At 38.7% G+C, this 26282-nt stretch overlaps 3 protein-coding genes across 3 annotated transcripts; all 3 read right to left on the bottom strand.

Annotated features, from left to right (window-relative positions):
• Positions 1-7842: 7842 nt before the first annotated feature.
• On the bottom strand, positions 7843-10538 carry LOC147926593 (uncharacterized). The gene is made up of 3 exons (XM_087487110.1): positions 9326-10538; positions 8508-8740; positions 7843-8442 (listed from the first exon to the last, which is right to left on the bottom strand). The coding sequence occupies exons 1-3, from the start codon at positions 10536-10538 to the stop codon at positions 7843-7845; spliced, it is 2046 nt and encodes a 681-aa protein (XP_087343236.1).
• Positions 10539-15564: 5026 nt separating this feature from the next.
• Positions 15565-17875, bottom strand: LOC104766201 (receptor-like protein 37). Its single transcript, XM_010490037.3, is given in 2 exon segments — positions 15565-16016; positions 16018-17875. Coding segments are annotated over 2 exon segments (2076 nt in total). The 5' UTR covers positions 17739-17875; the 3' UTR covers positions 15565-15661.
• Positions 17876-24033: 6158 nt separating this feature from the next.
• On the bottom strand, positions 24034-25570 carry LOC104746774 (CBL-interacting serine/threonine-protein kinase 7). The gene has a single exon (XM_010468295.2). The coding sequence runs from the start codon at positions 25419-25421 to the stop codon at positions 24147-24149; it is 1275 nt and encodes a 424-aa protein (XP_010466597.2). The 5' UTR covers positions 25422-25570; the 3' UTR covers positions 24034-24146.
• Between the last annotated feature and the right edge of the window lie 712 nt (positions 25571-26282).

Below are 26282 nucleotides of genomic sequence, written 5' to 3'. Positions count from 1 at the left end.
AAAACAGCTTGGTCGGATATGGTGATAGCAGCCACAACTCGGATGAAGATGATGGTAGAAGTACAGCAGGTCACATTTTTTATCTAGGTGCTAGTCCAATTACTTGGTGTACACAGAAGCAATCTACGGTTGCTATGTCATCATGTGAGGCTGAGTATATGGCTTGTACAGAAGCGGCGAAGCAAGCAATTTGGCTTCAAGACTTGCTTAGCGAAGTGACTGGTTCTGTTAGTGAGAAAATCACAATTCTACTGGACAATAAATCGGCGATAGAGCTTACAAGAAATCCGGTGTATCATGGCAAAACCAAGCATATACATAGGAGACACCATTTCATAAGAGAATGTTTCGAGAATGGTCTAATAGAAGTGGAGCATGGAGCATGTTCCTGGAACAGAGCAGAAGGCGGATATATTAACTAAGGCACTTGGGAGAATAAAATTCAAGAGGATGAGAGAGTTCATTGGAGTTCAAGACTTGAAGAAGAGTGATTTCAAGCTTAAGGAGGAGAATGTTGGATTAAGCTTGAAATAAGCTTAAAGCCCAAGAAAAGTATATTTAGGAGGATAATCTAAATATACATATTTGTGTTCTAGGATAATCTAAATAAGGTATCTTGCCTAGTCTAGATTAGGAAATTGGTGTTGAGAGTTTTATATTTAAAGTGAAGCAAGAGAGTTGTAAAACCTAGAGAGATTTGAGAGCTTTAGGTTTTTTGAGTTATTTTTCCTAAATTAATAAAAGAAAATTATTCTTATTCTTGATTCAAAGTTCTTAGATTTATAGTATCAACATCAATGATTTGAAGTCTAATAAAAACCTAAAAAAGAGGCAATTTTAATTGTCCAAAAGAGCTTGTGTCAAGCCCTGAGAGGAGGACTCTCGATTCGTTTCTGTTCGTTACTCTTCACCCTCACCGAATCACTTATCCCCCTTTCACCTTCACCTACGATCCAACACTCTGTTTTACGGTACAGAACAGAGTCTCATTCCTTGATCCCCTTTTGAAGCTTCCGCCTCTACACCATCGAGTCTCGTGTCCGTTGGTTCTGATATCTATAGCATTGGCGCAATCCAACCCGGCATGTTCAACTTAAAAACGCCCTCCTCGAGCGTCTCCATTCTTGATTGCAAGTCTCACACTTGGCGCGAGGCTCCAAGCTTACCTGTGGAGCTATCCGCTGTCTCTGTTGGCGTCCTTGATGGAAAGATTTATGCAGTAGGACTATACAAGGATGGCAGCAGCAACTCCGATTCCTTTAAGAAATTGGTCGAGGTGTTCGACATAAAAACACAAGTTTGGGATCCTAAGCACATCCTTTGCAGCGAGTCCATATACCCTATATTCCCATTACCGCATGTATTGACGGAAAGTTCAACGTGGCCACTGTCCAAAAGGTGGATGCTTACGATCCTAAGGAAGGTAGATGGGACATTGGACCATATATATTTATGTTTGAAAAGTCTTATTGCGAGGTAGAGAATGTTTTCTACTCCGTTAGTAAAGGAACAGTCATATGGTATGACTCTCAGGAAAGAGGGTGGAGAGATTTGAAGGGTTTGGTAAGACTACCCAAGTTCCCTCCTCGTGCTGAGGTTAGATTGGCAGATTATGGTGGAAATTTAGTGGCTATGTGGGGCGTTACTGATTGTTTTGGTGGCCTCTATAAGACGACAATTTGTTGTGCAGAGATTGCGCTTGAAAGGCTCAATAGTTGTGAAATTTGGGGCGAAGTTGTGTGGCTTGATCGTTTGCTTACAATCTTTGACAAAATTTCACTCGTGAAGGTTATTGCTGCTACTGTCTGACCTCAGAAGACTTGGCTTTGATCAACAGTTTAAGGATATATACTCTAGGCATATTTTAATAAGAGAGTAAGAAGAATATGCAGAAAGCAATGAGAATTGATTTTCGTAAGGAGAAAATGCACGAAGTTGTGAGAATCCAATTCGTTAGACACTAGACCACAATATTAATGTAAGATATATACAATCCATAAGTTGTTGAACAGGTTAGTGCATATAGATTGCTTTCTTTCAACCTGTTGGATGCTAAGCATTTTGTATTCTCTTGTATCTTAGTCAAAGATCAAGTGATCATATCATATAGGATTTAACAGATTATCAAACGCGGAAACAATTACCATAATTACTTTCTTTTTATTGTTGGCTATGTTTAGGTGAATAATTGTGATGGGCCAGCTTAATATGGCGAGATGGTTGAGTTCAATATAGACTACCTGATGTTGTTGTTATATGGAGTCTTGATCAATGCTTTTACGGATACTGGAAACATTCAGCAAAGATTTCGCTTTTACTTGGGAAGATTTTTCCACAAAAGTTTCCTACGAAATAATAAGTGTTTATATGATATTTTCCCAAACCTTCTTACACATTTTCTTCAGTTGTCAGGGTAACGTTTTGGATTTGGATCCTCTGTTTTTGCCTTTTTGGAAAGATTTGAGAAACAGGGAGGGACTCTATATCTGTTTTGTTCCTCCTAAATCCCACATAATACTAGATCTTATTATATATGTGAATGATGTATTATGTATATACTGTATATGCATTGATTCAACTACAATAAAGATTCTTTAGACTCAAACTACTCAGATACTCTTTTTAATCTATATAATAATAGCAATCCGAATAAATGCGACCAACAGTTGTGTTTTTTCAATCGTACATTTTGGATATTTTCTGAAAAGTCGTGATGGATCATTGAAACGGTTATTAATAAAAAGTTACAACTGTTCACTGTAAAGTTGTGTTGATTAGAACATTCGTGTCTTTTGAAATCTATATATATTTGTCCGTTTGAACTGTTTTCATTTTTTTTGCCATGACACAAAATCAACTAAAATTTTAATCTCAACGGTTTATACATTTTCCTAAATTATTTTCTAGCATTCATTCTTTTGAAGGTCAAGAAATTCCTCTAATTCTTGATTTAACAAAAGATTTTTGGAATGATGAATCTAATTTATATCTTTAGTTAATTTTAAATATAAAAGTTTAATGAAAATACCTATAGTGTTTTTCCAAGAGTTAGATGGATTACATAGTGAGTTTTTAGATTTGACTTTTCAATATGGTAACAATCCGAATAAATGCCACCAAAGGTTGTGTTTTTCAATCGTACCTTTTGGATAATCTTCCAAAAAAACTGTAAAAATTTTAAATTATGTGTTTAACAAAAAGTTGTGATTGTTCATTGTAACGGTTTTTTTGTAAAGTTGCAACTGCTCATTGTAGAGTTGTGTCTATTCGTATCTTTTAAAATCTATATATTTGTCTGTTTGAACTGTTTTTATTTTTTTTGCCATGACACAAAATAATATAAAATATCAATCTCAACGGTTTTTACAGATCTCTAGATTATTCTCTAGCATTCATTTTTTTAAAAGTAAGAAATTCTTCCAATTCTTGATTTAACAAAAGATTTTTGGAATGATGAATCTAATTTACAACTTTTAGTTAATTTTATATTAAATGAAAATACCTATATATAATAGCAATCCGAATAAATGCCACAAAAATGTGTTTTTCCAATCGTACTTTTTGGATAATTTTTCAAAAAAAATCTGTAGAAAATTTAAATTGTGTGTTTTACACAAAGTTGTGATTGTTCATTGTAACTGTTTTTTTTGTAAAGTTGCAACTGTTCATTGTAGAGTTGTGACTTTTGAGTATGGTAATAAAGGTGTCTTCTATTTAAAAGCAGTTTATATGAGTTTGTAAGTATAATCAATTGCAGACACAACAGTTGCGATTTTTCGTAATATCTTTTCGTAAAAAAATGTTTTTATTTGTTCTTTTAAAAAATTTCAAACGGTTGTATCTGTTCATTGTAGAGTTGTGTCTTTTCACTATATTTTATTTATATTTTTCATCACAACTTTTCGTTTTAATAGGTGTGTCTATTTAAATAGTCATGCTTTTTGAACTTTCTTTATATTTGTCTCTTCACCACTAACTAACAAGTTCGTGGATACAAATTTTTCATTTTATGTTGAGTCTAGATAATTGAATATATTCTATAATCTAACTAAAATTTGAGAAATGAATATAGCAATAGAGAAATTTTATACAACTTAATATTGAATTGACAGTTGTGTCTATTTATCTTAACTTTCCGTTAAAAAAAAATTTTAATATTTAAAAATAATAATAACAATCTGAATAAATAAGAACAACAGTTGCAACTTTTCGTAGTACTTTTTTGTAAAAAAATTGGTTTTATTTGTTCTTTTTTAAAAACTCAAACAGTTGTATTTGTTCATCGTAGAGTTGTGTCTTTTCACTATAGTTTATTCATATTTTTTCATCACAACTTTTCGTTCTAATAGGTGTGTCTATTTAAATAGTCATATATTTGAACTCTCTATATATTTGTCTCTTCATCAATAACTAACAAATCATTGTTGTTGAAACAAATTTTTCATTTTATGTTAAATCTAAATACTTTGAATATTAAAATCTCATATTCAATGTTATTCTATAATCTAACTAAAATTTTAGAAACGATTATAGTAATATAGAAATTTAATAAAACTTAATATAGAATTTACAGTTGTGTCTATTTATCATAACTTTTCGTTAAAAACTATTTTAATATTTAAAATTTATTTTATTTTGTTCTTAAGAGTTGTGTATTTTAATTTTAATTTTCCATTGATACTGTTTCACTCATTATTAAATATATTTTAATTATAGTTATTTAATATAAAATTAAATTACTCATTATAACCATTAGTTCAATATTCTCAGTAAAGACCACTTCGTCATAATGTTTTTTTTAGTTGTAGCTCTTTACCATAATTCTTTATAAAAATATCTTATATTTATAATACTTTAAAAAATATGGTTGCGTTTAAACTACATAATACTTTTTTGTTATAAGTTTTTGTCACAACCCGCTCCCAAACCCTTTGGGACTACACTATTTTTCTTACTAAAAGGTTATTTTTAAACACATCTATATAATAAAAATACTAAGTTACTCATATTTCCAGAAAATCCTTCTTTAATTAAAATAAAAACCTTAATGCAATATTTCAATAGTCTTGTTAAAAAGAAAAGAAAAGAATGTCATAAATAAAAAGAAATCTGAACGCAAAAAGAAAGATAGAGAATAACCGGTAAAAATATTAAACCCAACGTTCCCAAAAACACACCACAAAGCGAGACGAACTTGTGCAACTACTCGAGATTCTCACCGTGATCTGAAGAGAAAAGATTGGGGAGTGAGTGTCAACACTGCCCACCGAAACATAACCTTACAAATATACTTTCACACAACTTCCAAACACTAGCATAAAATCAGACAACAAGCATATAGCTTTCACGTAAGTGAAAGGCTACAACGTTCTACAACAAAATATTTTTCATAATATATTTAAGTATTTTACTTTGATTATAGGTTTGGCCATTAACACTTTTTATGGCTCCCAAATCCCCTTTTTTTAGAGGACCACGGCCCATAGCTCGATTATTCCCCTGCTCGTCAGGGGTTTATGACCCATAATGAACCCGTCGGTTCATTACAGTCCAACATTCTCAATCCCGTTTGTAATTATTTTTTTAATAATTTACTCACCACAAGGACTAAAGTACGACGTAAAACATTAACAAGCAACATGTCACGTCCTCATATTACCATGCAGCAAACTTTACGACTTAAAACACTAATAATCTACATGCATCTCACGTAACCATATAACCATGCAACAAGCATTAAAACATTTAAATATTACTACTCTAACCACCTAGCAACCAACAATCAATAGTGTCTAACTTTAAACTAACGCTTATCCGATGCACAAAAGTGTAAATGAGGTGTTATGAATCCGCAAATCCCTCCCCCACCTGATTGAAGACGACGACACTAGGAATGGAGAAGTTGAAAGCGGTAAGCCTGAAACTTGTACAAGAAGAATACTGTTCAGCACCTTAATCCGGAACTTGCAGATCAAGAAAACCAGAAACAAAGGAACCGGAGACTTACTGCCCAAGGAACCAAACGACCTTGCTTGCAGACGGGGAAACAGAACAACAGCAGACGACCTAACTTGCAGATGAAGAAGCCAACGACCTGACTTGCGACAGAAGCAACCATAAACAACAACCAAAACTTTCAGATATCTCGCAACCGAAGCAACAGATTAACAAGCTAAAACAGTGACTTGAAGAAGATGGAAAACAGATTAATGTTTGGATTTCCTTACCCAAACAAATCACCGGTGATGGATCTGGACTCTGGTGAGAGAAGTTAACGACGGAGACAAACGGTGACAAACGATGACTCAAGCGGTGGTGACTACGGCTCGACGTAACGTGGTGAACAACTCGTTTCTACTTTCTCACGAACAAGGACACACCACAACAAGGACAGCAACTTGATCTCAACGAGAACGGTGATGGTGACTTGAGATTCAGATTTACGGAACAAGGGGTGATCGAAGTTGGAACTAAAACTTTGTAAGCGGCTATAATGAAGAAGACAATACATACACCCATATATACACACTCGCTTAGGGTTTTTGTTTAACAAAGGGGTTGGACCTTTAATGGGCCGAAACGGGTCTCACAGTTTTCTTTTTCTTTTTGATGATTGTGTTTTTAGTAATAGTTTATGTATTCAAACTTTATAACTTTAAATTTTAAATTTAAATTTTTTAAAAAAAAAATATTTCCCCTGCGATATCGCGGAGGATCTGAGTCCTAGTAGATGGTAATAATAATACCAAGAAAGCAACAAGACCGGCTTCGACTCATGACCTTTCCTTTTGAAAACAAAGATAATTTGTATGTTGAATGGTAAGTGATGTACTTATCTTGCTAAGGCACTTCTCTTTATATAAGAACATTCTCACTAAGGAGCTTGATTTGGCAAGTCTTCCATTAGATTATTTCAAAGATAAATAATTTATAAAAAAAAGATTGTGAATATAAAAAAAGAAAAGGTTTTGATTTCATGAAGATGTGTAGAGGCCGTGGGAAATAAATGTTATACCATAGAAGAATGATGAAAACTCCAATCTAAATATGTAGGTAATTTCATCGATCGGTTAGTTCTTCTTCTCGATCAACTTACCCAAAGAAAGATAGAAATGTTTTTTTTTGTCAAAGTAGAAAAGATGAAAATTTTAATAGTTTATTCGGTTCTTACACCATGAATTATTAAAACGAACAACTGATAAATTTCAACCAAATAAAACTTATTTGATTAAATTGTTTCGAGAAAGATCTTTAAACGTGTAATCGTTTGTTGATGATTGTTTTTTTTTTTTGTCTATTGAAAGTTAGTTTGTAAAGTTATGTACAACTGATAAATTTATTAGTAAATTAAATACTTTTTCAGTTATTAAGTTATTAAATAAATAAATAAATAAAACATCCTTCGTGAGTATTACACTCCTAATTAATCAATGTAAGTATCTGTTTTAAAAATAAAAAATAAATAAATAAAACAAAGAAAAATTGGCACATATAACAAAAAAAATAATATTTAACTATCTAACTATTCTAACCATATAAATATCATACACACTATATAATTAATATATACAATTTTACCCTTATTCAACACCAACACCAACCCCTCTACCTCCTATTAACCACCACCACCGCTGCTGGACCACCTCCACCGGACCACCATTGCCGGACCACCTCTACTAGACCACCTCCATCGCCGGACCTCCGCCGCCGGACCTCCTGATGCATTTGTATAAACCACATAAGGTACTCCAACCTTTGGTAAAACCAACACAGGCGCCTGAGTTAAATGCTCCTTAACTTTCCAAAATTGGTCTCACAGGCTTCTGTCCACTCAAACTTTGCTTATTTACACGTCAATTGCGTCAATGGTCTGGCTAAGCTCGCAAATCCCTCCACAAACTTTCGGTAGTAACCTGCGAGTCCAAGAAAACTACGGACCTCTGTAGAATTCTTGGGTCTAGGCCAATGAGTGATAGTCGTGATCTTCTCTGGGTCAACAGCTACCCCTGTCTCTGAAATAATATGGCCCAAGAATCCAATCTGCTTTTGCCAAAAACTACATTTCACCATCTTTGCAAAAAGCTTTTGATCTCGCAGTGTCTGCAACACCATCCTTAAGTGTGTAGCATGCTCCTCCTTACTCTTTGAGTATATCAAAATATCATCAATAAAGACAATGACAAACTTGTCCAAGAACTCCCGAAACACGTTATTCATAAGCTTCATAAAAGCTGCAGGGGCATTAGTCAATCCGAAGGGCATGACAACAAACTCATAATGCCCGTAGCGTGTCCTGAATGCTGTTTTTCTAACATCCTCCTCAGCAATACCAATCTGATGATACCCCGATGCCAAATCTATCTTCGAAAACCAAGATGCTCCTTGAAGCTGGTCCAAAAGCTCATCAATACGTGGTAAGGGGTACTTATTCTTTATAGTCACCTTATTCAGCCCACGGTAGTCTATGCAAAGTCTGAAAGTTCCATCTTCTTCTTAACAAACAGAACAGGTGCTCCCCACGGAGAACTACTTGGTCTCATAAATCCCTTATCTGTCATATCCTCCAACTGCTTCTTTAATTCTGCCATTTCTGTTGGAGCTAAACGGTAAGGCGCCTTGGATATTGGAGCAGTCCCTAGCTCCAACTCAATAGTGAAAGCATCTCCTCTATCTGGTGGTGGTCCCTTGAGCGGTTCAAAAACATCTACATACTCTGATGCTACAGGAATGTCATCCAACTCTACTCATGTGTCTCCTCCCTCAATAGAAATTGTCGCCAAATATGCTTCAGGCCCATTCCACTGTAACTCCTCTGTGTGAATCATCGAAATGATAGGTATTCCGTTATTTGTTACGACTCCCTGGAATACCAAATTCCCTTCACTTCGGTTAATGGTAACACATGCTCCCCGGCAGTCCAAGTTGGCGTCATGTCGCTTTAACTAGTCTATGCCAACAATTACTTCATAGCATCTCAACTCCATCTCAATAAAATTACCAAGTAACTCTACTCCTTCTATCACCACAGAAACATCCCGATAAGTCCTTGATGATCCTACTACTTGTGTTCCCGCAGTTTCAATTCTCCTCCGCTTTTCTGTAAAATCAATTCTGGAATCCCAATTCCTCGCCAAATTGGGGCTCACAAAACAATGCGTAGCTCTAGTGTCAAACATAGTATAGGCAGCAACTCCTCAAATAAAAACCGATCCTACATAGTTTTTATTTTTCTTTTAATTTAAACTAAGCGACACACATACTCAAAAGACCACATGCAATTACTAATATCCAAGAGAAATCACAAGAAGCTTTAGATGAAACTTACCAACAATCGGTTCTGCACCATCCTCGTCTGCTACAGCATACACCCGATGTCCAATTGCTTGCCTCTTAGGAGGTGGAGGCAGGATTCCTTGGTTTTGATTGCCTCGTTGCCCGCCTATTATATCCCCTCTGCATTCCCGTGCATAATGACCTGGTTTCCCGCACCTTCTACAATTATTGTCTCTCTCTGAACAATTCTCTCGTGTATGATCAATCTTCCCACAATGGAAACACTTCCCAGAAATAGTCCAGCACACCCCTCCATGCCTTTTTCCACATTTGTTACACTGCTGGTTATTCTGGCCAGATCCTGCACCACGGTTATCTCCTGCTCGCTTAAGTGATTCTGCTCCCTTGGTTGCTTTCTGCTGAGTACTCCTAAGGTCATAAGCTTCCTCCTCAAGTCCCCTCTCAACCATAGCGGCCTGCTCAACTAGCTCAACCATGCTAGTACATCCACGGATAGAGCAACGATTACGAATATTAGCCCTCAATCCTCTCATGAACCTGCGAATCAATTCTTGCTCTCCATACTCCCTCCCAATAAACCTCCTCAGACGGGTGAACTCAGCATCATACTCTCTGACAGTCTTTGTGCCCTGACGAAGCTCCAAAAACTCACATTCTAGCTGATCCATAGCTTCCTGAGGAAAATACTTCTTATTGAACTCCTCTAGAAAATCCTCCCATGTGGGCTCATAATCAACTGGAAAGCTCCTCTCAACATTTCTCCACCAATTATCTGCATCTCCGCGCAAGTAGTGCACAGCGAGATCCCTTCTAAACTCCACAGGACATCTTGCTGACCTAAAGTTTTTCTCCAACATCCGCCTCCAATCATCAGCTCCGGCCTGATTATTTCCACCACTAAAGTACTCTGTCTTCATGGTGCCCATGAGCTTCATTGTCTCAAAATAAGAAAACTCTGCCGGTGGCGGTGGTGGCTGACGCGGTCGAGGTGCAACAACTGGAGGTGCTGGCGGTGGCTGACGTGGTGCCACTTCTCTAGGTGGTGGTGGGGGTGCATACACAGGTCGGTCCAAAATCTCCCGTATCATGTTACGGAGTTCTTGTATTTCAGAACGATTTGCAGCAATCTTTGCCGCATTGGCTGCAACCAGAATCTCTGGCTGAACTCGCTCATTAGCTGGTGCCGCATCAACTGGGTTTTCTCTAGGGTTTGCAGGACGCCTTCCTCTTTTGTTTGGTGCCATTTTCTGTTCACACAATGCCAAATATAAAGACCACTGCCAAAACGAACTTTACAAACATACTAACACAAGTCTCACTTTGGGTGGTTTTTTTTTTTTTTTTTAAATACTGAAAACTTTCTTTCAAAATACCTATCACGAAAAAAATCAATTTTTTTTTTTACCCTATTAAAATATAAATATATATATATATATATATATATATATATATATTTATATATAAATATATAACTTAGCCTTCCGAGTCAACACCGGCTTGACTTTAACCTCCGCTCTGATACCAAAATTGTCAAAACCCGCTCCCAAACCCTTTGGGACTACACAAGCATATAGCTTTCACTTACGTGAAAGACTACAACGTTCCACAACAAAATATTTTTCATAATATATTTAAGTATTTTACTTTGATTATAGGTTTGGCCATTAACACTTTTTATGGTTCCCAAACCCTCTTTTCTTAGAAGAGCACGGTCCATAGCTCGATTCTTTCCCTGCTCGTCAGCAGTTTATGACCCATAATGAACCCGTCGGTTCATTACGGTCCAACATTCTCAATCCCATTTGTAATTATTTTCTTAATAATTTACTCACACAAGGACTAAAGTACGACGTAAAACATTAACAAGCAACATGCATCTCATGTATATATAAATATATAACTTAGCCTTCCGGGTCAACACCGGCTTGACTTTAACCTCCGCTCTGATACCAAAATTGTCAAAACCCGCTCCCAAACCCTTTGGGACTACACAAGCATATAGCTTTCACTTACGTGAAAGACTACAACTTCCACAACAAAATATTTTTCATAATATATTTAAGTATTTTACTTTGATTATAGGTTTGGCCATTAACACTTTTTATGGTTCCCAAACCCCCTTTTCTTAGAAGAGCACGGTCCATAACTCGATTCTTTCCCTGCTCGTCAGCAGTTTATGACCCATAATGAACCCGTCGGTTCATTACGGTCCAACATTCTCAATCCCATTTGTAATTATTTTCTTAATAATTTACTCACACAAGGACTAAAGTACGACGTAAAACATTAACAAGCAACATGCATCTCATGTCCTCATATTACCATGCAGCAAACTTTACGACTTAAAACACTAATAATCTACATGCATCTCACGTAACCATATAACCATGCAACAAGCATTAAAACATTTAAATATTACTACTCTAACCACCTAGCAACCAACAATCAATAGTGTCTAACTTTAAACTAACGCTTATCCGATGCACAAAAGTGTAAATGAGGTGTTATGAATCCGCAAATCCCTCCCCCACCTGATTGAAGACGACGACACTAGGAATGGAGAAGTTGAAAGCGGTAAGCCTGAAACTTGTACAAGAAGAATACTGTTCAGCACCTTAATCCGGAACTTGCAGATCAAGAAAACCAGAAACAAAGGAACCGGAGACTTACTGCCCAAGGAACCAAACGACCTCGCTTGCAGACGGGGAAACAGAACAACAGCAGACGACCTAACTTGCAGATGAAGAAGCCAACGACCTGACTTGCGACAGAAGCAACCATAAACAACAACCAAAACTTTCAGATATCTCGCAACCGAAGCAACAGATTAACAAGCTAAAACAGTGACTTGAAGAAGATGGAAAACAGATTAATGTTTGGATTTCCTTACCCAAACAAACCACCGGTGATGGATCTGGACTCTGGTGAGAGAAGTTAACGACGGAGACAAACGGTGACAAACGATGACTCAAGCGGTGGTGACTACGGTTCGACGTAACGTGGTGAACAACTCGTTTCTACTTTCTCACGAACAAGGACAGCAACTTGATCTCAACGAGAACGGTGATGGTGACTTGAGATTCAGATTTACGGAACAAGGGGTGATCGAAGTTGGAACTAAAACTTTGTAAGCGGCTATAACGAAGAAGACAATACGTACACCCATATATACACACTTGCTTAGGGTTTTTGTTTAACAAAGGGGTTGGACCTTTAATGGGCCGAAACGGGTCTCACAGTTTTCTTTTTGATGATTGTGTTTTTAGTAATAGTTTATGTATTCAAACTTTATAACTTTAAATTTTAAATTTAAATTTTTTTAAAAAAAAATATTTACCCTGCAACATCGCGGAGGGTCTGAGTCCTAGTAGATGGTAATAATAATACCAAGAAAGCAACAAGACCGGCTTCGACTCATGACCTTTCCTTTTGAAAACAAAGATAATTTGTATGTTGAATGGTAAGTGATGTACTTATCTTGCTAAGGCACTTCTCTTTATATAAGAACATTCTCACTAAGGAGCTTGACTTGGCAAGTCTTCCATTAGATTATTTCAAAGATAAATAATTTATAAAAAAAAAGATTGTGAATATAAAAAAAGAAAAGGTTTTGATTTCATGAAGATGTGTAGAGGCCGTGGGAAATAAATGTTATACAATAGAAGAATGATGAAAACTCCAATCTAAATATGTAGGTAATTTCATCGATCGGTTAGTTCTTCTTCTCGATCAACTTACCCAAAGAAAGATAGAAATGTTTTTTTTTGTCAAAGTAGAAAAGATGAAAATTTTAATAGTTTATTCGGTTCTTACACCATGAATTATTAAAACGAACAACTGATAAATTTCAACCAAATAAAACTTATTTGATTAAATTGTTTCGAGAAAGATCTTTAAACGTGTAATCGTTTGTTGATGATTGTTTTTTTTTTTTTTTGTCTATTGAAAGTTAGTTTGTAAAGTTATGTACAACTGATAAATTTATTAGTAAATTAAATATTTTTTCAGTTATTAAGTTATTAAATAAATAAATAAATAAAACATCCTTCATGAGTATTACACTCCTAATTAATCAATGTAAGTATCTGTTTTAAAAATAAAAAATAAATAAATAAAACAAAGAAAAATTGGCACAGATAACAAAAAAAAAAACAATATTTAACTATCTAACTATTCTAACCATATAAATATCATACACACTATATAATCAATATATACAATTTTACCCTTATTCAACACCAACACCAACCCCTCTACCTCCTATTAACCATCACCACCGCCGCTGGACCACCTCCACCGGACCACCATCGCCGGACCACCTCTACTAGACCACCTCCATCGCCGGACCTCCGCCGCCGGACCTCCGCTGCCGGACCATCTCCGCCACCGGATCACCTCCACCGGCCTACCACTGCTGCCGGACCACCATTGCCGGACCACCGCTGCCGAACTACCGCCGTCGGACCATCATCGCCGGACCACCATCGTCGTACCACCACCAGCCACCATTACTCAATCACCACCAAACTGCCCTTTAGGTAATTTTCCATTGACAAATGGTTATTCACCTAATTTTCTTTATTACTAGAAAGTTATCCACGCGATGCGTGGTTATAAAATCAAATATTTTGTATGTAAAATAAAATTTATATATGCCTTGAAAAGAATTTAAAATATATATTTATAAGTTTATAATTATAAAGTGTGCATGTTAAAAGAAAGACAATTTTCACAAATTGCCTAATAATAAGTTTTCGTTTTAAATTTAGCACATCATTTCTAAAATTCTAAAAATACTAAAGTAGCATCATGCTTTTAAGAGAATTTTGCGCTTACACCCACTTTCCCCTAAACTATTATTAACACACACACCCACTTTCTACTATCACTATATTTTTCTTCTGTAAAATTACCACTTACCCCTCAAACTAAACAAATTAACTCTCTTCCAATTAACTCCAACTAAGTCAATTCTAATTATAGAGAGAGAAAACAATACATCTTCTTCTTCCTCAACCATGATTCCTCCAATTTATCAACCAACAAAAAAATTCAACTCACCATCCCCTCAATTACTCAACCAAACAATACATTTTCTTCTTCCTTGTTTTGCTTTTGCTTATCCATTGAAAGAGAAAAGCTTGTTTATGTTTCTCTTTCTTTCTCTCTCCCATTCATTTTCTAAAGTTTTCAAAAACCATTCCAGCAATGGTGGAAATCCAGAGAAGGTGAAATCTTTCCTTATCACTTTAGATTATATGAAATTAGATCTGGGTTTTCTTGGTTTTATTTGTGATTTTGTGATTTTACTGATTAATTGTGGTCTTGTGAGCTTTTTAATATTGATTTTTTTTAGTTCGATTTGGGAAAAAGTTTGATGTTTTATTGTGTGAGTGTTATCCATTACTTATATTGTATCCACAAATAGTTATCTATTTGGATAAGTTTGACAAATATTGTATCCACAAATATTGTATCCACAAATAGTTATCCATTTAGATAAGTTTGACAAATATTGTATCCAAAAATTGCACTATAACCCCGATCGATAATATGTTTCCATGTGGACATGTTGTCATGGATACCTGAATTGATGGGTATTACTTCTATTATGTATGAATAGACACAAGTAACTATATATTAACAATACTGCAATTGATTATCCACTTATCATTGAACAAATGTTTAACGACAAATGGATACTGTATAATCTAAAAATTCATCAAAAATATAGCAATATGTATCTTAGAATGTAGAAAATATATAATCATAACATATTGTGTATAAATAAATAGTTAATTTGTTTTATGATAACCATTTTAAAAGTTAACAATTAAAAAAAAAGGAGAGAAAAGAAGGAGAGAAAGAGGAGAGGGCAAAATCGTCCAAAATATGTATCTATCCTTGCAAAAAACTTGTAAATACTAAATCATATCTCTTCAAAATTATACGCTAAATGTAAAATAAAAAATTCAAACCAAAAAAAAATATAGATAACTATTGGAAATGGTGTAAGATTTTTTCGGCATAATGACGGATGTAGCAAGGGTTACAGGAAATAAACATGAGGTATGATTAGTAACTCAAACAATACCAATGCAATATAAAAAGTAGTCTTGCTTTTGTACAGATTAATCTACTTGTTAATTTATATCACTTTTAACGGTTGACATATATCTATGATGAAAGTATTGAAATTACAATATGTACATATATATATATATATATATATATATATATATTAAATATTTACAATTTGTCTCTGTAATGTTTTTCCTGTGTAATGCGAAAAGATGTTGTAAAGTTTAGGAAGTGATTCCAGATAGGCGTAAAGAAGTATGTGATCTTTTGACCATGTATATATGCATTACATGGTAAAATTAGGCAGTTTAGGAAGCTCTAATGTCTCGAGCTTTGTAATATTTTCCAAGGTTGGTGGAATGTTTCCTGTGAAGCCATTGCCGGACAAGTTGAGAAGACGCAATTCGCTCAATAGGCCAATGGATCCAGGGATATGTCCGGAGAATCGGTTACCAGAAAAATCAATGAGTTTGAAGCCTTGATAGATCCTAGAAAACCCTGTATTAATTCCTTTATACACCAAATCGATCGAATTAAAACCGTTATCATAGCCTATATAGTCCATGTCTGAGTCGCCATAAACAGCCCACACTAGTGACATTTCAGTCCAATTGGCAAAATAGTCATGTGGCAATGATCCGAAGACTTGGAAACCCTAAGTAGGCAGATGGATCGTAGACTGGACCCTGTAATGCGTTTGATCCGAGCACTAGAACAAATAATGATTCCAGAGCCCCCAACCAAAATGGAAACGTGCCGTTAATCTTGTTTCTCTTCACATTCAGAAATTCCAAAGAGTTACAGTTGATCAAGGATTTCGGAAGGTTCCCAACCAAATTGTTCCGGCTGACATCAAGTGATCGTAAGACAGAGCCGTTGAAATCGGGTAAAACTCCACTTAAACTGTTGTTTTGCAGATTTAACTCTTGAAGATTAGCGATATTCTTCAGACACTGAGGAATGGAACCAGTTAAATTGTTGTTCGACAAATCCAAGGTTCCTAAAGATTGTAACTTGCAGATCCATTGGGGAATGGTTCCTTGGAGTGAATTTGAAGCAAGATGCAACCAATTTAATGATGCCCCGTCCATAATGTTTTCCACTGATTCTCCGAAGCTAGCGAAAGAATTATGAGAAAGGTCCACATAAAGCTGTGAAACCGACGATCTCCATATAAAATGAGGTACGTGACCTTCCAACTTGTTGTAGGAAAAATCAAGGGAGCTGAGGCTTACTAATTTAGATATTGAACTAGGGACTTGTCCTACGAAATTGTTGTGACTTAGGTCTAAACGTTCTAGATGGACTAATTTAGATATAACTCTAGGGAAATGTCCTCCGAAATTGTTGTGGCTAAGATCTAAATCATGGAGATTAACTAATTTTGATAAAGATTCGGGGATTAGCCCATTGAAATCGTTGTGGCTAACATCTAACCTTTTCAGCAGCTTGGAGAATGAAGAGGAATTTCTGAAATCAATAGGTCCTTCGAACTTGTTTTGGCTTAAAACAATATATTCTAACGAAGAAACCATGAGCAAGGATGAGGGAAAAGGTCCCACAAATGAGTTGTCACTCCCATCGAAATGCTTCAAGTTGTGGAGTCCACTTAGGTTAGTAGCGGAAAGTGAGGATTTGAAGTGATTTGAGAAGAGGACTACATAGTTCAAACTGGTTAAATTGGCTAATACTATATCCCCACCAGTGAAATGATTTCTATCAAGTCTCAAATCAGAAAGCTTGGTTAAGTTGGTAAATGAAGTAGGAATGTTACCTCTGAGATCATTTGAACCTAGATTCATGGTTTCTAGTTGGTTTAGGTTACCGATTGAAGTCGGAACTTCACCTACTAATTTATTGTTAAAAAGATCAAGATATGTGAGATGAGAAAGATTTCCAATCGTAATAGGAACTTCACCTACTAATTGGTTACGGGAAAGAGAAAGATGTGTGAGATGAGAAAGATTTCCAATCAAAGAAGGAATCTCTCCTTGGAGATTGCAATCTGAAAGATCTAGAGAACGGAGATGTTGGAGTTTAAAAAGACCACTGCTAGTTTTCAAAGAGGTGTTGCCAATATAGGAAACAAGTTTAAGTGATATCACCTCTCCCAAAATAGCATCACACGTGACACCCTCCCAAAAACAACAGTCAATGCTCTTGTTCCATGAAGTTGTTGTTACATGATAGCTGAAGTCAGAATAGATCGGGAACTCCTTTTGAAGCTTCAAAAGAGCATCTCTTTGGTCGCGGCGGCACAGGGACCGTGTGGGAGAAGCAACGGTGTTTTGTAAGGGAGGAAGGCAAAAGAGGAAACAGATGGTAATAATAATACCAAAGCAATAAGACTGGCTTTGAATCATGATAATATTTTTGTTTGGTAAATTGGTATGTGATAGACAGCTTACGCACTTCTCTTTATAATAGAACAATCTCTGCTAAGGGCTTGACTTGGCAAGTCTTCCTTGGAATTAAAGCAGGAAGATTATGAATAGTTTGTTTTTTTTGGACACCAACCAAATCTTTAGAAATAGAAACGCGTTGGTAATAATACTTATAAACCTAAGTCAAATTGAGCAGTAGACAAAAGGAGAGACAAAAACACACATATATATATATGTCCCACTAATACCGTGAGAAACGGGTTTGGAATTAATCGGGTCATGTGGTTGAGACGGTGTTGGACATGGGCTGCACCCCAATATGCCACTTGGCCCAACAAGATAAGTTCTGTGATTTTGGCCCGACGAAATCAGATGAAAGACATTAATAATCCGTAAAGGGCAATCTCGGGAATTTACGGTGGGAACCCTAGAAAACCCTCGGTCTACAGTCCACTATATAAAGAAACAGTACTCATTGGAGAAGGGGGATCAGACCCTCGAACAATATACAGAGAGCAATACTTTGCGTCTAAACATTGTTGTTATTTTCTGTACAATTTCCTGTTAGCTTTCGAGCTCGTCGTGACTCACTTGTCAGTTCTCCTGTGAACTGACGAGCACGATCTTGGCTCGTTTTAGTGACGACCTCGCATCCTTATCGTTAATAAAGAACAAACTTCACTCTTTCCCCTAAAATCGATATTTATTTAGTGTCGTGCAATCCCCAGTACAAACAATTGGCGCCCACCGTGGGGCCAGAGTAGAGCGTTTCTTTTTGACGAATCAATACCGACGGTCCTCACTTCCTCGAAGTTTCAAGATCCATGACGAACCCTAGCGACGATCTCAACGAAGCAACGAAGCAACCGACAGAGCAACCGACGGAGCAGCGATGGGGGCGCACGAGAACACAAACCGTACCACCTCTACCCCCTTCAACCGTCTCAGCTGAAGGCTCTTTGCCGAGCACGACACCTCCACCAGCGCCCGACGCGCCCTTCGAGCCTCTTACAACTGCTGCAGCCGGACCTGTCGCCGACCAGCTGGTAACTAACGCCACCGCTCTCCTCAGCGCCGCTCTTACCAGCGCTGCCGCTCTCCCCGATGCTGCCGCTCTCCCCAGTGCCACTCTCACTAACGCTGCCGCTCTCCCCAATGCTTTGTCTGTCCAAAGGAGCAGACTCGATGACCTGATGCAAGTCATACTCGATCGACTCAACGGTCAGGAGGTGCAAACAAACAAACGGCTCGAAGCAATCACGGCGGCGCAAGAAGCATTGCAGGACCAAATTAACAGACTCCAGCAAAGAAGGCACGATCGTCGACACACAAGCTATCCTGCCGACCTAGACACACTACCACCCCTGTCACCGCCAGTCGAAGAACGCTCAGAGAGTCACAGACGCCAACTGACGTCCATCATCGAAGGATTCTTCAACGACCACACCAGAGACGCGGCGCCCACCGAACAAGATCAAACCCACCGTCGTAGCAAGCGTAGTAGGAGCCAGCTGACTCCAACACTGTTACACCACCATCCGCGAGACAACCTGAAAGATTACAAGGATTTAAAAATCCAGCGACTCGAAGAGATCGTAAAGTACATCTCGGCAGAGATACATCGAGCAACAAGCGCTGCCCCCAACTTGGAGAAGGTGCTCGAAGAGGCTCAACGCTCACCCTTCACGACAAGAATCTCTAGCGTTCGCGTTTGTTACATCAACAAGTTCAAGTTCATTCCGTACAACGGGCTAACTGACCCAAAACCTTTCTTAACATCGATGAGTATTGCAATCAACCAAGCAAACTTTAGTCCTGAAGAATATGATGTCGGATGCTGTCAGATGTTTGTGGAAAACTTAACCCTTGACGCACTAAGTTGGTTTTCTCGTCTTGAAGCCAATTCTATTGATAGCTACTACGAGCTCACCGCTGCTTTCTTACAACACCACTCGACCTTTATGATAAAGGGAGCTTCTAACGCCGATCTCTGGACGATGTACCAAGAGGACGACGAATCGCTCAGAGAGTTCATGGAACGATTCAAGAAGGTTGTTTCAAAGCTCGTCATTGCAGACGATACTGCGATCTCCGCTCTCCGAAATGCTCTCGCATATGGGTCTCGCTTCAGGGACGATATTATCATATACGAGCCTCTGACTCTCGATGACGCACTGCACCGGGCTAACAAGTACATCGAGATAGAAAAAGAGAAAGACGCATGGTCAAACCATCCATTAAGATAACCGGTCGTGGAACTCAGCCAAATCGAAAAATAACAAGGCGCCTTGGGCCAAAAAAAAAAAAAAAAAAAAAAAAAAAGAACGCTCGTACTACCGAGCTCTCCCTCTGTAATATGAACTACGAATGGCTTGATCCCTTTCTAAAGGTACGTAGGCAGCCCGTCAAAAGGCACAGCTATACCAAAAAAATAAAAACAAAAGTTTGAACACTTCAAAACCAAAACGAGCTCTCTCGAACGAGTCCATCTCAGTGAGATGTCCAGCTCTTACATTGACCCTCTGGCCGAGGGAACGATTTAAATCGCGTTCCTCATGGATGCAGCGGTGAAATAATCCGCACAAAATAAGCCGACCCAGATCGCATTCAGCTAGCAGGCGGTTAAGTTTGTATAAGCCGAGTTCTCACTCGCACTCTCTTGCCGACCTCGTGGCACACACAAGGTAAGCCGGACACCAGGGCCGCACCTAAAAGGTATGACGAGCTCATCTCGATTACCACCCTAAACATTTGGTATTCGACACACGTAATAGGATAAGCAAAGAGACGTCTTGCACCGTAAAGTACAACTCGATACCAAAGATAGGAAGAACACAATTTTATTCCATAATCAAAGAGCAAACAAGTTCAAAATAACACAACCAACAAAAGGTCATGCTCGGCACAAGTTCAAAGTAGCAACTAACAAAAACAAGCAATGCTCGGCATAGATTCAAAATAAAATAACATAAAGCCACGCTCGGCACAAGCATCGCGCACAGACAATCAATCTTCTATCCCCAGATCGGTATTGGAAGGCACATCGAACTCCAGCTCATCGACCGTCTCCCAAAAAGATCGGCAATCGCTACGCAAAACTCCCCATTGCCGATCTCATCATTTCCAGGCTCGTCAATGCCAACCTCATCACCATTGCCGAGCCCGTCACTTCTATTGCCGAGCTCATCAATGTCGACCTCGTCGCACCACCCTTCGATCCTTACAAGGCCAACCTCGACATTTCTTTCATCAACCACATTCCCGGATCTTGCCTTGGGCCGGCCTCCCATCATCAGATCGGCATTGCCATCGTTGAAACCACCATCATCTTCACTCGCTATGAGAATCCCGTGGTCGGCGTCAACACCATCGGATCTCGCCGATCTGGCAATCCGCACTCGACATATGCCGACCTCCCGAGAGCCAGTCGCGATACCAGAGCCAACCCCAAGAGAGGAACCGGAAGCCACCTTCGATCTTGCCGAGCTCGAACTGACGAACTTTGCGCGGCGACCTCCGACTTCACCACCGCCGAGCTCATCAGTGCCGACCCCGAGTCCTTCCTCATCGACCTCTATTTCCCTTATGCCGAGCTCATCTCCTCTTAAACCCGCGGCGACCGCAAACTGCCGATCAGCAACCTCATCACTCCCACAAGAAGAGATATGGCGCTTTCCGCCGAGCTCGCCACTCAACCCATCTCGACTTAGCTCGTCGCCTTCATTTGTAAACCCAGCACGCGGATCTCTCGAGTCGATCTCAGATTCTCTCGACACGTCGATCTCGGCGCCAATCTCCACATGCCGAGCTAACGTCTCGCTCGTAGGAAACCCGACTTCACTAACACTGAGCTCATCGGTGTCGATCCTGTTCTTCTCGCCGCTCACTCACGCTCTCGCACTCGCTACCCTCACGTTCGACGCCCTCACGCCTGCCTACCTCACGCTTGCCGAACTCAAGCTTGCTGCCTTCATTCTCTCGCGCTCGCCGCCCTCATGCTCACCGCTCACTTATGCTCTCGCGCTCGCTACCCTCACGCTCGACTCCCTCGCGCTCGTTGCACTCACGTTCGACGCTCTTGTGTTTGCCTCCCTTGCGTTTGCCACTCTCATTCATGGTGGTGACCTCTACTCTTGTTTTCAGTGGAGACCTACTCTCTTATTCTCGGTGGAAACCTCCGCTCTCATTCTCGGTGGAGTCCTACTCTCGATGGAGACATCCACTCTTCTACCTCGTGCTGACCTGCATTCTCAAGTTTGGTGCCGATCTCCAGTCTCCAGCTTGGCGCCGACCTCAGTCTCACTCTCGGCGCCGACCTCAATATCACTCTCAGTGGCGACCTCAAACTCACTGTCGGTGGCGACCTCACTCACTCGCCGACCTCAATCTCACTCTCTCGCTCGCCGACCTCAATCACGATGGTGACCTCAAACTCACTCTCGGTGGCGACCTCATTCACTCGCCGACCTCAATCTCGGTGGCGACCTCAATCTCAATCTCGCTGACCTAAATCTCATTCTCGCCGAGCTAACCGCCGAGCTCATCTCGCCGAGCTCACCGCCGAGCTCATCTCGCCGAGCTCACCGCCGAGCTCATTACCTCCGCTCATCTCGCCGAGCTCATTACCTCCGCTCATCTCGCCGAGCTCATTACCTTCGCTCATCTCTCCGAGCTGACCGCCGAGCTCATTACCTCCGCTCATCTCGCCGAGCTCACTTCCGAGCTCATTACTACCGCTCAACTCATTACCACCGCTCAATTCATCTCGGTTTCTCTCAAAACCTATCTCAATCGACCGATCTTCGATCCCCCTAAAATCATTAAATCTGCTGATCTCACCTAGATCACTCTCTCGTGCGGGGATCCTCAACGACGCCCAGCAAGATCGATCGAACCCGCTCAAAGTCAAGTCATTGCGGTGACCCCTGTCCGATTCCACATCATCAGCACCGTGCCGATCTCCAACTGTGGAGTCTCGCTGATTGCCCATCATCAGCAATCTCACAAGCAATCCAAGATGATCTGTGCCGAGCAGGCATATTAACAGAATTTCAAGCACCCCCGCTAATTGCAGAAGAACTGCCGCTCTCCGGACTAAGGGGGGGGACTATTGTTGGACATGGGCTGCACCCCAATATGCCACTCGGCCTAACAAGATAAGTTCTGTGATTTTGGCCCGACAAAATCAGATGAAAGACATTAATAATCCGTAAAGGGCAATCTCGGGAATTCACGGTGGGAACCCAAGAAAACCCTCGGTCTACAGTCCACTATATAAAGAAACAGTACTCATTGGAGAAGGGGGATCAGACCCTCGAACAATACACAGAAAGCAATACTTTACGTCTAAACATTGTTGTTATTTTCTGTACAATTTCCTGTTAGCTTCCGAGCTCGTCGTGACTCACTTGTCAGTTCTCCTGTGAACTGACGAGCACGATCTTGGCTCGTTTTAGTGACGACCTCGCATCCTTATCGTTAATAAAGAACAAACTTCACTCTTTCCCCTAAAATCGATATTTATTTAGTGTTGTGCAATCCCCAGTACAAACAGACGGGGTCAGCGAACTTTTTCTTATGTCTTTTTTTCTTTTAGTAAGTGTTTAATGATAGTTTTCATATAAGTGTAGATATAGATATTTAAAAGTCACCTCTCCCCGATCAAGTTTCTCGTCAAGGAAAAATCGGCAGCTCTTCTTCTAAGTTGGTTATGATAAGGTGTTTAATTCCATTTACAAAACAACTACGATAATGAGCAGCTTGTTCAGCTCATTTGAAAGCACTCCTAAACTACACAAATGATTGTAACAATCATGCCCTCCTAATTACTAAGGAAAATGAAGAATTTATTAATGATATGTTTAGAGATGATTGAGAAATAATATTGGCATTTAGAAAAACACCTGTTGGCTAAAGTGATCACAACAAATGCGAATCCCCTTCCCTGAGAAAGAAGAAAACCGATTCCTGCTTACGCTTTCTTGTAATGTCAGGCCAACTCGAGGACTCATTGCGGCTATGATCAGTGTTTTGATCATAATCAGACCACCAAAGAGTAAGAGGACATTAAGGCCATTCTCGAAACAGAACCTGCATAAATTTCTAACCACATGAGCATGAAAATGAAATCAAGAGATCAAGAGCAGATTATGGATCTCAACACTCACATCTCTTGTTGGAATTGAAGATTTCGACGACTGAGCTTTAGTGTTTTTCAAGTTTTGGTTAGATCTTTAGCTGTGTGTCTCTCTCTATATATATAAACCTTTGAAAAGACTATGAAGCGGGAGATTTGATATTTTCATGAGATTATACAAAATTGAACAGAGAGAAAGAAAAAAAAAACAAAAAAGGCTAATAAAAAATCCACACATCACAAATCTATATTTACATGATGTCATTGTGCCATGAAAGAACTATATCTTCAAGCTCTGTAATCAAATCAGACCACCGTGAATCATCTTCTTCACCTTCAACAACTTTCACTTCAACAACCACAACATCAACAGCTAACTCCACAGCTTCCACCACAATAGCAGTTCTCCCTCTCCCTAATCCAACTACTTTCGCTTCTCCTTCTTTCTTCATCTTCTTCTTCACTACATATCCTAACTTCTCCCCAATCACCTTCGCCTTCTCCTCCACTTCAACGGCCGAAACCTTCGCCGTGAATCTCCTCTCCTTCTTCTTCTTAATCTCAAACAATCCAGAAAGATCTAATCCCGACGACAACGAGATCAAATCGAAAGCAGTAACCAAACCAACACTCGATTTCGTCTCCGGTTCAGAATCAAACACATTACGATGAAACTCAGAAGTTTCTAGAGACTTCTTGAACCAACTCGTCTTCATAACCGTTTCAATACTCATCCTCGTTACTGGATTCGGATCCAACATCTGATAAATAATCGATTTAGCTTGTTTCGAGATCCAGCTCGGAAACTTATAATCTCTCCGATGAATCTTCCGATACATCGCCGCGATATTCGAATCATCAAAAGGCACATCACCAACTAACAAAACAAACAAAATCACACCACAAGACCACGCATCAGCTTTCGCTCCGTCGTAACCTCGCCGCGAGATAACCTCCGGAGCTGTGTAAGCCGGAGTACCACACGCCGTGTGAAGCAATCCGTTTTGGAGATGTTCAGGTAAAGCAGATAAACCGAAGTCAGAGACCTTGAGGTTACCTTGCTCGTCTAAGAGTAGATTCTGTGGTTTCACGTCGCGGTGAGCGACGCCGTCTTGGTGAGAGAATCTGAGAGCGGAGGCGAGTTGTTGGAAGTAACGACGCGCGGTTGATTCGGGGAGACGACCACGGCGGAGGACTTTAGAGAAAAGCTCGCCGCCGGAAGCGAGTTCCATTACGAGGTAGATCTTAGATTTGGTCGCCATAACTTCATGGATCTTGAGTATGTTTGGGTGGTGACGGAGACGACGCATCGCATCGATCTCTCTGATTATTCTCGGTTCCATGCCGGATTCGATTGTTTTCTTCTTCTCGATGATTTTAATGGCGACGAGCTCGTCGGAACCGATCGTGCGAGCTAAATGGACTTTCGCGAAGCTTCCGCTACCGAGTCTTCGACCGAGTTCGTATTTTCCGAGGAGAAACTTCGCCGGAGATGACTGGTTTTGCGGCTTAGGAACTGGTTCCATTGCGGCGGAAGAAGAGAGTGGCGGTGGCGTTGGTGCCTGAGTTTTTCTTAAGGTTTCAGGGACGAATTGTTTGGTGAGCTTCTCTTTGCTTTTTATAGAGAAATGATATTTAGTTGCATTTTACCAAAAATACCCTTGGAGAAATTAGTTTTGATGTGTCAGTAAAGAAGTATAATTTTTTTTCTATTTACTTTGAGAAAATTGTGCAGAAAATATTTATTGTATGTCTCTTTTTGTTTTTATTACAGTAAAACCTCTATAAATTAATAATGTTGAGACCAAGACATTTTATTAATTTATAGTGATATTAGTTTATCTATAAATTAATAATTATTATTTTATAGTATAAATTAATAATTATTAATTTGTAAATATATTTTTAATATTTTAATTTTTTAAAATTATGAGTTGAGATAATTTTAACATAGACTTTCAGATGTTCTAAATTATATGGTATTGGAATTGAATTTGTAATATTTAGAAAATATTATTAATAATAAATTACAAATACAATAGATAAAGTCACTTATACACATGTTATACATAAATTCAAATTTATGAACAATAATATCAATTGTTGTATTTTAATAGTCAATCAAACTATCAAAATGTAAATGATGGTTATCTAGAAATTGAAAGTTTTTTACAAAATGTAGCTATCTTTATGACATGTTACAAAATAATTTATATCATTACAGTTTGAAAATAAAACATAACAATTGTTATATAGATATGCGCTGTAGGAAAAACATATATTATTATATCAGCATATATATATATATATGTAAATTTTCATGATTATTAATTTATGATATTATTGGGACCATATTTTACATTAGGATTTCAGAAAAATTATTATCT

The sequence above is a fragment of the Camelina sativa genome, chromosome 15 (assembly GCF_030686135.1).
Source record: "Camelina sativa cultivar CO46 ecotype springtype chromosome 15, ASM3068613v1".
Classification (NCBI taxonomy): Eukaryota; Viridiplantae; Streptophyta; class Magnoliopsida; order Brassicales; family Brassicaceae; genus Camelina; species Camelina sativa.
The sequence above is the reverse complement of the archived record's forward strand: the minus strand, read 5'-3'. Positions and strand labels throughout refer to the sequence as shown.

Bases quoted from the DNA above. Each gene is read 5' to 3' on its own strand.
- LOC147926593 (XM_087487110.1), bottom strand. From the start codon at position 10,538: ATGGCACCAAACAAAAGAGGAAGGCGTCCTGCAAACCCTAGAGAAAAC. The intron at 8,741-9,325 runs GTAAGTTTCATC...ACACATGAGTAG, and splicing joins TGGTGCAGAACCGATTGTTG to AGTTGGATGACATTCCTGTA. The intron at 8,443-8,507 runs GTTCTGTTTGTT...GGGCTGAATAAG, and splicing joins GTTCTCCGTGGGGAGCACCT to GTGACTATAAAGAATAAGTA.
- LOC104746774 (XM_010468295.2), bottom strand. From the start codon at position 25,421: ATGGAACCAGTTCCTAAGCCGCAAAACCAGTCATCTCCGGCGAAGTTT.